This window comes from Brienomyrus brachyistius, chromosome 7 (genome assembly GCF_023856365.1).
Source record: "Brienomyrus brachyistius isolate T26 chromosome 7, BBRACH_0.4, whole genome shotgun sequence".
Taxonomy (NCBI): domain Eukaryota; kingdom Metazoa; phylum Chordata; class Actinopteri; order Osteoglossiformes; family Mormyridae; genus Brienomyrus; species Brienomyrus brachyistius.
In genome coordinates this window covers 246,736-258,791 of record NC_064539.1, presented here as the reverse complement: position 1 = coordinate 258,791, position 12,056 = coordinate 246,736, and the positions used below count along the sequence as shown (strand labels likewise).

General features: G+C 41.6%; 1 protein-coding gene across 1 annotated transcript in view; it reads right to left on the bottom strand.

Moving 5' to 3' along the window:
• Positions 1 to 2,136: 2,136 nt before the first annotated feature.
• Positions 2,137 to 12,056, bottom strand: part of LOC125746725 (A disintegrin and metalloproteinase with thrombospondin motifs 19-like) — a 72,625-nt gene continuing 62,705 nt past the window's right edge. Inside the window, exons 21-24 of the mRNA XM_049021075.1 lie at positions 8,753 to 8,957; positions 7,654 to 7,806; positions 6,341 to 6,518; positions 2,137 to 3,330 (exon numbers count right to left, since the gene is read on the bottom strand). Coding sequence (XP_048877032.1) covers positions 3,179 to 3,330; positions 6,341 to 6,518; positions 7,654 to 7,806; positions 8,753 to 8,957 — 688 coding nt within the window. The 3' untranslated portion in view covers positions 2,137 to 3,178. The remainder of the gene's footprint in view (positions 3,331 to 6,340; positions 6,519 to 7,653; positions 7,807 to 8,752; positions 8,958 to 12,056) is intronic.

The following is a 12,056-nucleotide window of genomic DNA, read 5'->3' as shown; positions in this document are numbered from 1 at the left end:
TTAAAGATGACACCTACCCCATGAACTAACACAAGAAAATGAAACACAGAATGTTTTTGGAAGAAGATTAAGAAATGCTACAGTAACCTCAGGTTATCTGAGCAAGGCTACATTCTGGATAACCATGGAGACAATTTAATATTTTAAAATTTAGCTCTATTTACCATTGATGGAGACTGAGCCAAAAATAAAGAGGAAAAACTACCTGATTTAAAACAGACTACTTGACGCTTTGCCAAGAATTTCTGTAACTCCTGCTCATATTTACAGGGTAGGAACTACATTACACATATTATACAACAAATGGTCATAAAAACGCAAGTGAACACAATCGGGATGTTTATTTCCAAAGTCTGAATCGCAAATGATGATCAATGGCTAATTGATTTTCAACTAAGAGTCAGAATTGCACACAGGCAACAAAAGTCACACACAGAATAACCATGAATTGCAATTAGTGCTCAGACCACAACTCGGAGACAAGACTTCAGATTCCTTTAAGGTCATGAGGGTGTAAACAAGTTGGCTGGTATTACAGCACAGGTGAAAACAATCAAGTGGCTGAAAAAACGACGGGTGAGTCCGTGTGTGTGGAACCGAAGTTTGTGGGGGCGTGACAACACGAGACTGACATTCACCCATCCTGTCCATAGAATGTATCCATTACAGGATCACAATCGACTTGCATTTAAGATGAATAAAAATGTAAGTGGGTTTTGTCTAGAAGAAAATATGCATAAATCTTACCTTTGTATATAAAACCCTTGTCTAAAACGAAGATATTCTGAATATGAATGTTGGATTTCACTATGATGGCAGTAAATTTAACCCAATACTACCAGATTTGCCTAATCTGTCAATGGAGGAAGAGGAATCAATAGGCAGCTTGTCTGTAAGTCACCCCCTTGTAATTACACTACCTGGGCATTCAGTAGAATAGGAAAGCTCCATAAGTGACCTATTCACCAAACTCTTGGAAGATGTAGAATTTGGTGACACCAACAAAGAAGGAAAAATGAAATAAAACAATGATGTTGGTCAGAAACTTCAGATATTGCAAATACTTAAGGTAAAATCAGTTAGTGAGTATATACTGTATATATAAATATCTTTGCGTCCTTCTGAGACTCAGTTTTTGACATAATACAAGTGGTTGGGTTGTCATGATAACACCTCAACAAATGTGATATCACCGAAAAGCCCAGAATGTCCCCTTAACTGTACAACAGGCTTCAACATGATTGAATACACATATATCCTCCTTAAAACAGAGACTCAGGCTCAGGTCCACTACAGAGGACAAAAAAGAACAGCAGGCTGTTAGGAAGACATTTAATTAGGATTCAATTTAAGACTCTGGGAAACAGCTTTAATATATGTACTGTATATATTTAGTTATATTAAAAATGTTTATTACATTTTTTAAGAGTTTATACATTCCTAATTAGAGCTTGAGTCTTTTAATCAAGAATTATAAAAATTAATTTGAAAATCTACATTGAATAATTGTCACGCCTTCCGGGCGTGGTTAATGGAGGAGCAGCCAGTTAGGCTCCGCAAGGGAGCGCTATATAAGCGGAGAGTGCGCGATTCTTAATAGCGAAGTATTAGCCTATGAGATATTAGCGATACCCAGCGTTTTCTTGTCTTGTGCTCTCCCCTGATTCCTTGCCTGGTCCGTCTGCCTGTTGTGTGCTTCCTCACCCTTTCTGCTTTCCTTCTCCAGACCCATTCCCGCTCCTGAGTCTCCCATCCTAGCTGCCCTGCCTGCCCCTGGACTTCGCGTCTCCCCTTCCTTGTGTCTCCGTGTCTCGTGCCTGTGTGGACTGACCACCCCGACTACCGACCCCAGCTATCGCCCACGACCACGTCTTACGTCTCGCACTTTTAAACCTTCCAGCTTGGTCGATCTAATAAAGATCGTTCTCACCCGCAATTCTGGGTCCGTGTTTCCCTTTCTGGGATCACCTGACAATAATGTTTTCAGTAATGTTTGTTCTCAAAAAGGCTTTCTCAATCGTATTTCCATTCCTGGTTTATGGGCCACACTGTGGTTTATACAGTTCCCAGTGAGCAGGGTGTCTGAGTTTAAGAGTCTTTTGCCATTTTTTTAGAGCACCAGAGATTCACAGAAAGGAGAGGGGAACACAGTATTTTAATGAAAAATTCACAACAGTGGAATGCTGTTTTAAAAAAACATAAATCAGAAGCATGGGGATTTTAACACAGATTTGCTAGACTCATACATTCTACATGTCATAAAATTCCAAAACAAAACAGTCTCTTTTGATGATGATAGAGGTTCATTTTTTTCCAAAAAACAAAATGGCCTCCTCTTTATTCAAAATAAATGGCATACAGTATTATTTTTACATTGCTTGTACAAGTTTTGCACTGGATTTAAAAATTTTACTTAAAAACATTTTGGTTCTACCTTTTCTATATTTATAATCTCCACAGTGCAGATTTGGCAGTAATTACAATGAATTAAAATTGCTGTTATTTAAGCACCAAGAGTTTGAAAACGTCAGAGGAAGAAGGAAATAAAATTTTCACTGAACTCGCTGACTTTTACTAGATTAATTACCGATTAATTCATAATAAAACCCCATTCATCTCAGAGAGTGTACAAATGATAAAATCCCCTTCATGTAATATTTGAATTACAAAATTAAACATTTGTATCAATGTACTTGTAAGTGGAACTAAAACAGAAATCACCCATCTGTCAAAATTCAATAGTTTTAATCTAAAAGCACTTTACAACCGAAAGACAATAGTAAATGAAGATCTCAGTAAATCAAACTAAAACCAATAAAATCTGAAATGCTACAGGTGGTAAGCACCTCATTCTTGTAAACCAAGGAGAGTGACAAAAATCTATCAGCCCTTCCACACCGCCGAATGCTAACTGCTCAATACAGACAGCCGCTAATATTAGTGATAACCGTGGTTGAAAAAAAAATGAATAGCACCACCGATTCCTATTCTTAAAATGTGCTGAAAGAGAATCTTTACCAAAAGCACGGCTACTGGACACAACTGGCAGGGCACCAATAAATAAATTACAAGGATTAAATAAGCCGGCGGGTCTTGCTTGTCGTGGGTACCTTTTCTTTTTTTTAAGTGCACTTTATATAAATAAAGGAGGAAGCATCCCTGGTCACTGCGGGTGGCGTCAACTTTTCTGTTGCATCCTCTGTGCGTAAAAGTCCCTGCACGTCTCACAGCATCGCTGGTACCAGCGCATGTCCCGGCACAGGTTCTTTTCCCGGATTACCCTGCAGTACACTGGCCACTGGTCCCCCAGGCACTTGAACGTCAGGGCGGCTGAAGGACAGGGAGAGCATGGTAAGTCACCCTTTGCATGTGGGGGAGTGAGACTCAGCGCGTCGGAAACACACTCTCTGGCGCCCCCTGTTTTCCCTTCGAGGTCATGCACAAATGCCCTAAGGAGAGCAAATATTTTTAGCTGAGAAATTAGGCTAAAACATCTTCAAAACCAGCAATACTCAATGAAATACGGTAAAGTACTATGCCAGTACACAGAGCATTCAAAATTGCTCATACTGTACCCACTCGATTTCCGCACACTAAGTGATGTTTTAGTAAGCATTACTTTCTGTTATCAGAGGCAGAACTTAAAATAGAATCTGAGTAACATATTATTATTAAATTGATAAGATTGCACATGCATCAACCTTTTCGTTTAAATCGTATTTATTGAATATTGTTACCAAACACCAAAACAGGAAGAAAGTAGGTAAGGACGTCTCTGAATAGGCCCCCTTCGCGAAAATAGAAAGAAATCCAGGGCAATAATTGCCTTGTAGGCAGCAGCGGAACCATGAATAGCAGCCTTACACATAACAGGAGTGCCTGTCGAGGGCTTGGAATCAAACGTGAAAGGCACCGCGGACAGATATCGGCACTCTAGAAGAGAACAGTAATGACAAGCTACAAGTTTCTGAGAAATTAGGTACACGACCACTCTTTCTGACAGCCAATTCCACTGATTGTCATAGGACTTGGGAAACGATTAGCCAGTTGAATAACAACCAGGCACACGCTGACATGATTCTCAGAGATATGATTTGGCGAAGACAAAATGCAGCAATGTTACTGCACCAATGTTAACCCTCCAGCATGAGGGCCGTGGTTGAGTCCCACTTACTGCAGTAAGAACATCTTTTAAGATTTATTTAGAGCATCACTGGACACATACTCCAGTTTTCTAATTATAAATAAGCATTTTTTCCTGAACATTCATGTATGCATTTTCGTGCAACGTATAAAATTACGCATTGTACATTTTATAAATAAATACAATAAAGTAACCAAAACCGATTTGTGTATGTATTTACCGAGTGAAGTATGGTAAATAAACCGTGCGTGAGCCCTGATATTTTCACCTATAGGTGGCGATGTTGTATAAAACTGCTTTTGTTAACGTAACAAAACCCTGTAACTGCTGCATTTTAATTAATATTACGCGTAGCCACCTGTAAATCTGTGAAACTTATGTTTTAAAAATGAAACTAAGCGGATCGTAATTAGAGTATAACAACCACAATTTGCCAACTTTTATTGCTGTCGACTCGAGGGAGTGGGCACTGCATTTCGTAGCTTAATCCCCAAATCACGCAAAAATCACCAACAAAGATTATGAAAAGAGCCATATAAAGAGGTAGTTAAATGGGAAGTTGAGGCGCTTATTAAAATGCAGTAAAACAGGGAGACGGAAAAAGAAAAAAATAAAATCGCTTAATGCAGCGCCAAACGCATCCATGCCTCTGCAAAGCAAATAAAACAAGCCGTTTTGTTAAAAGTCAAATTAAAAAGCGCTGCCGGAGAAAAAAACACTTCTGGAAATTTTTAAAAGCACTGTCGATAAATATAAAAGCATTTTCAGAAAATGAAAAAGCAGGCCTACCGCCGAATGTGTGTTATAATGAAAACGGTTTGGTGTTTTATAATACATAGATACGTGTGACTTAATCTGAAACAGATTCGAAAATGCATGTGTATAAGTATTAGGGGCGAAATGTAGCCGCTTAACGGAGTTTCTGAGGAGCCGCTTCCTACGTGTAACCCAGCAGCTGCTTTTAGATTAAATCGTGTGCAAAACCTGCACTGCACCTTCACTATAAACAATATCTCCTTACAGACGGTTTCCCTCCTAATTTTAAAATATATAGATTTTCTTTCCCTGAAGGAATAACATTTTAGCCATTCTGTGTACGTTTTAAAACAAGAATGTAAACAACTGAACCTGGTCGTATAATCCATTTTACTGGTAAAACCAGGTTTTGAAACTCTCTTGAAAGAGTTACGTGAAAGATACTTCAAATATTGCAGAATACTATAAATGTAAAGAATATGATGAGAACATAAATACATTCAAACCTAGTAGGTGTACAAAAAGGTAAAGAAAAATACAAACACAGTTCACTGTATCCTAGCTGAGCCGGCACATCGTTTTTTAAACTTAAGATAACTTTTAAGTCATATAAATCCCATTAAAGCCATAAATTTTTGCCATACAATTTAATATTTCAACCCTGAATAGGTCTTCATGACTTTCCAGCAATCTACCCTTAAGCCAAGCCTTGGTATGAGAAACTTCTAACATAGGCCTTAACAGTCTGTTGTACTTTGAGTTGTTACTTTTCTACACAATGTGGTTTTTATTTTCTTCTATGAACTGACTTTCTACAGTATGACAGCATCTAAATCTATATAAATCTTGTTTAAATGCTTAAATGTGTGTTCAACTCGTCTATTCCTCTGTTGGGTTGCAAAATCCCTTTGTTAATCATTAAGACAATAAACCATAAATGCACGTAGTGGATGCTCATCTCGATGTCTTATCAAGTGAGTCCACTGCGACAATGATGTCAGCCCTTGGCGATGACATCAGGACTTGTTTGTGTCCTTGCACTGGCAGATGAGTCCTCCAGCCTGTTAAGTTGGGCTGGTTACAAGTGGGTTTAATCATGGGTCAGTGTCACATCTACTGGTGCCGTGACTCAGACCCATGGGTTAACTCTCAGTTCCTCCAGGGATTGTCTTACCCAATTCTCTCAAAAAATGTATTTCACTTTGGATAAGAGCATCTACCAAATAAAGTGTAATATCATTTTAATGAGTTGTGGGTCTTTTTTTTTTTTTGTTAATTGTCATGGCCAATAACTTTTGCTGGTTTACTCCCTGGTCAATACTATACTTGTTGCTCAAACATCTCAATAAGACTCAATACTGATACATAAATTTACCAATAACAAACGAAACACTACGGGCACCGAAGCTTGAGCACTGAGACAGAGGACGGGACACTTGCCAAGCCGCGGCGAGGTGATCGTATTGACGTTGACCCGCTCGTTGCATGGCTGCTGCTGGCATGGCCGGTAGGCCGCTGGCTTCTCAGACGAAAAGCACTCACGGCTGTGCCGCCCCGTGATCTTGTGCATGCACTGGATCACCCTCGACTGCATTCCTTTGCCGCACGTCACGGAGCACTGCATGGGAGGGACAGCACAGGCTGGGTCAATGGAGGACAAACAGGGTACTGTCACTGTACGGAGGCCCAAAAGGACCATCCTGCAGTGCGTCTGCTCCTGTATTAGAGAAAGTCATTCAATTTGCGGCATTGTATTAGTCAAATGGAAATAATATTCCTTCAGAACTATGGGGCAACATACAAACAAGAACAGGGGGAGAGTTTTCACAATATTTTGTACAAACAAACAACAAATTGAACAAAAGTACAAAACACAGAACAGTGTGCAATAGGCTCATGGGAGTTTTACTTTCACAACAATGTTCTGAGGGCAGAATGAAAAATGACTGGTTCAGAGAGATAACCAATCAGATTGTACAGGGGGTATGTCCAAGCAACTCGAGGAGGCAGGACCAACCAATCAGATTGGTTTCACTGATTGATTATATCTCTGAACCAATCATTTTTCATTCTGCCCTCAGAACATTCTTGTGTAAGTAAAACTCCCATGACAGTGAAATGCAGGGGTGGGCAGAAGTCATGTTACATTAGTTCATTAAAAAAAAATCTCTTCCCAGTGACAGTAGCCATTTTTTCCACAATTGTTCATTGCCATAAAGCTAAACAAGCTTGAGGTGCACTTGCACAAAATGTGAAAATATAACATAGTCAGGCATGTGTGTGATATTCATGTTACCTCAGTACATGTTACTGGTGGGAAACTGAACTTTCTAGACCAGCAGTTCTCAATTCCTTTAGCCTCAGGACCTACATTTTTCCTTGGTCATTACAGTAAGTCATGACCCAAAGTTTGTTTCAAAATTTAGAAAATTATTTTGCAAAAATGCTGCAGTAATAGTAAATCATACATAAATCAACATAAAATGTTTTTTTTTAAATAATTTTAAAATAATTCATTTCAACAATTCAGTTTCATAATTTTTTAACCACATTCTCCATGACCCAGTAAAAATGGTCCGGGAACCCACTGGCAACTGTCAATCTTCATACGATTACGTTCTTGCCGCCACTGTTAAGCATGGTTAGCCACCTCTAGACTCCTCTCTGACAGATGCGGACATACTGATTCTGAGGTAAAATAAAAATATGATGCGGGGGGGTGGGGGAGGGGGGATTCAGAGCAGGCACCCCACCTTGGCCCAGTCGCCCGTCCTCCAGACGTAGCACCTGGAGTAATCCTCACAGTCCTCCACTTCGCGCGGGACCGTCGACAGGTCGCACTTCTTCCGCGGGTTGGTGCACCTCACAGGTCGGTACCGGATCCCCCGGCCACACTTCACAGAGCACTGGAGCACAGAACACAGAGTCCCTGGGGGGCGCTTCACGCCTAGGCCTGTCCCGTCCATATAACCCCTCCCACCCGCTTCTGGCCCTACATGTCACCGCCCCGAGGGCGGATTTCAGCGGCATGATCAAAGCCAGAGCGATGCCCCTCCTCATGCTCTCCCAGCTAAGCCTCCATGTGCCAGCAGCTGTTTCATGTTAAGTCCTCACAGTCACTTCCCCAGGTGAATTACAGCCCCTCTCATAACTGGCTTTTAAGGTGCCTTTAAATCACAGCTTGGGAAGGGGGATTGTATACAGTATATGTATGTATATATAAGGAGAGAGAGAATCAGAAGGTCAGCGTGGATTTCATTACTGCGCACCACACCAAGCGGACAAGGCCTATTCCCCCCTCACAATGCGACGTCTGATGGGATTGAGTTTTGAACGTCTTCACTCGCTCCCCACCAGGAAAGAACTCGCAATCACCCCATAGCCTGAGCACTGAAGTCACACTGTGTTGATGTAATAATCTCGAATTCAGCTGCTATGATTCTTAAATAAGCACATTTGCTCAGATGAGCAAATATGTTGCTATTCAAAAAAACTGACGCATTTTCCACGTTTCAGTTTTTTTCCTTGCATTCTGTTATCTTATTGTTATTTTTTTTTATTTATCTTTATATGCTTAACTTACTAGATGGAGCTCTCAGAGAAACTCATTTCATCGCCTGCATCTACAGCTGTATGCTGAACTATTGTGCATTTGGGAAATAAACAGCTAATATACAGCTAAAAAAGTCGCGTTTAAATAAACCAGGTTTTTATAACTTTGAGTAAGCGCCTTAGGGAAAGGGGGTGCGCCCTTGGGTGATGACTGACAGGTGGGGGTCAGGGTGTTGATACTCAAGGCCACAGGTGCCTGGCGTCCCTTAGCAACAGTGAGTCATGTGACAGCGGGACTACCTCAGACCACATGCCGGCCTCCCACACGGTGAGGCAGTCCTGGCCCTCGCAGCGCTGCGTGTGTGCAGGCTTGGGACCCACGCAGTCGCGATCCTTCGCCTTCACCAGGGAGCCGTTACGCAGCTGCAGGGTACACGCCACCTGTCTGCTCTGGGAGCCCTTTCCACACGTCCGCGAGCATGATGTCCATTCTGTCATCATCCACCTAGAGGAACATTACCCAGAGGAACATTACCCAGAGGAACCGCAAAACATACTTCAAATATAATGATGAAATTACACTTTTATTTGCCCTTTGCAGAAGTACAAGTATGCGTACTGGTACGTTGGAATGCTTGTCTTTGCATATCCCACCTTGCCTGAGACTTACATACACATATGTACAGTTGTAAGCGACGTGTGGAGTCTAAGCATAAGGTCAAGCCATTTATCCAGCTCCCAGGGGCATTTTAGGAGGTTCTGAGCCTTGCGACAAAATATTCAATTAAATTCAATTTTATTTGTATAGTGCGTTCTCACAACGTCACATTGTCTCAAAGCGCTTTACAGCATCCCCGTCCAAAGCCCCCAGTGAACAAACCAGAGACAACAGTGGCAAGGAAAAACTCTCTAGAAGGAACCAGACCCAAAGGGGGAGCCCATCCTCCAGGGGCTGGCAGAGGAAGGGAAATGGGCAAGATGGCAAAATCCCAATTCACACTGTCCTGATCTTAACATTTGAGTCTCAAAGCTAGAGGGCAGGCAAGTGATGGCAGGCAGTTGCTGGTGCTGCTTCTGATGGAAGAATGGAGAGTGGTACGGCTCAGGGCATACAGGGAAGAAATCACAGGCAGAAGGGAGAGCAGGCTGGAAAGACGCCGCAGGTAGTGGACACGTTGCATAGATGATTATGGGGCACTATACGCAGAATCATCAAATTTGTCCTATTAAAGAAGTGGTGATGTGTCTCTTTTATGCTTCATGTGTTCCAGTCAGTAACTTTGGCAATGGGGTGCATCCACCATTGATATAACTCACTCATTTTGGTCAGCGAGGTCATGCAGCAGGGGCAGATTGTCCTACTTACCAGTAACCAACGGTACATCTATCTAGCAGACCCTTTTGTCCAAAGTGACATATATATTTTTTTTGAAGAAGGGGCAGCCAGTCCCTGGAACGATCAGGATTAGGAGCCACGGGCCCAAAAGCAAAATCACTCTGCGACCCTGGGGTCCACCTTTAAAATCACTCTGCCGACCCTGGGGTCCACCTTTAAAATCACTCTGCGACCCTGGGGTCCACCTTTAAAATCACTCTGCGACCCTGGGGTCCACCTTTAAAATCACTCTGCGACCCTGGGGTCCACCTTTAAAATCACTCTGCGACCCTGGGGTCCACCTTTAAATTCACTCTGCTGACCCTGGGGTCCATCTTTAAATTCACTCTGCCCCCTCCCCCCACCGCCGTGATGTCATCGCAGGAATTAATCTTTAATTAATTAATCTCTAATAGATTAATCTCAATCTAATTTGCCGCTCACTTGCGAGAAGGATGCCAGTGCCATCCGTGGCACATGCACGCCAGGGCAGCAGGCGGGACCTGGATGACGGATCATCTGGGAGACAGATGTGAGGGCAGAAACACTACAGGGATCAGGAGAGAGAACGGAGGAGGATCGGTTGGTGTCGCTTTCAACCTTCGGAGACGGATCTTCGGGGAGATCAGTGGGATGAGAGGCTGTGACGGCCAGCTGGCAGTAGCTGAGCCAGACTGCAGCATGACGTGATCTCACCCCTATCAGTGTCTCCTGCTCAGACAGAAGATTGCAGCGTCTGCACTTCGTTATCGCGTCATTCAATTTGCGGCATTGTACTCTATTACTGCCGGACCATATTCCACATTTGTTGCTCTGGATGACATGATGTATCGCAGATACAAATATGAGATTAGAGATTAACTGTTTATTCGTCAGGGTTATGCCGTGTGAGAGGAAATACGGCCATACTGGGCAAAGTTTCTCTCTTCCGAAAGCTGTCTTAAGCCAAAAAAAGAACCGTCTGCCAAACTTACAATTTCATTGTAATGGCCGAGGTCAAACTTCACATAAAGTCCAGCATTAAAAAAAATATATTAGTTGGACCATATGATAAGAAATGACTCATTATAAAGTAATTCTGTCATAGCAATTAGATCGCCTGCTGTGAATGAGATATTACAACATTTTTTCCCTCAAAATATCAGCCAAACACATCGAGACCCATGAGATGAGAATACATTTTGAGAAAACATTTCAGTATCTCAATAAGATGATTTAGCGTTTCTGTACCAACAGCTAAAGAAAACAATGCTGATTATATCATTTACAGGCAAAAATGATTCTAACAATAATGTGGTGGTAAAGCATGATAATCTGTCATGTTGTAGCAGGAAGGAATTCTTCATTCCGTGCGTTACGCCAACCGTAAAGTATTCTACAGTGCCAACATGCATAGCCTAAGAAAACCTATTCCATTTTCAGTTTACCGCCAGTTCTAGTGTGATATGTTAAAAAACACACACACACATGAGTAGTCCTGAATTTATGAAAGGAGCGCATGCCAAATTACAATTTCTCCAAGAAAATGCATAATTTTTCAATGCTCAAATACGTGTTTGCAAGAATAACGAAATAACTCTTTACAGCAATCCATCAAGGGGTGATTTCATGGATGTACTTCTGCAAGTATTTGAGACGAATTTCATTCAGAATTTAGATTTACAAGTGTGCCGAGGTGGAGAGAAACCAGAAAGCATCACAGTCCCTAGAGCACTAAAAGTCAACATGGACTCATGTTTAACTTAAAAAATGTTCAAAACACTTGTCTAATCTCATTACAATCCCCTTATTCCTGAATTGTATAAAAACATTGTATTACAAATGACTATGCATTCATTTTATGGCTGATCTCAATGATGTTACAATATAAAACTGCATCTTTGTTGTAGGGTTTTTACATTTTAGATCAATGATACTTATGGACAGAATGTCCCCTGACATTCAATACCCTTTAATCACGCGACGACACAAGGCTCCCCAGGTGCAATTTGTCTTGTGGTTTTCTCAAGAACATCACAACTGCGTTCTTTCTTTGAAAAGACTGCAGGTTTTTCAACATAACACAGCACTTTGGCTTAATTAGGCTTTTTTTCTCCATCAAAGGGATAAGGAACACTGTTATCTTTGTGCCGACACTAAGACTCTGGCAATGAAACCGGCCATCAGCAGGTGTGCTGAGAGATGTTGCAAAGTGAGATGTTTTTATGCTGAGGGCTCTATAGACAATAG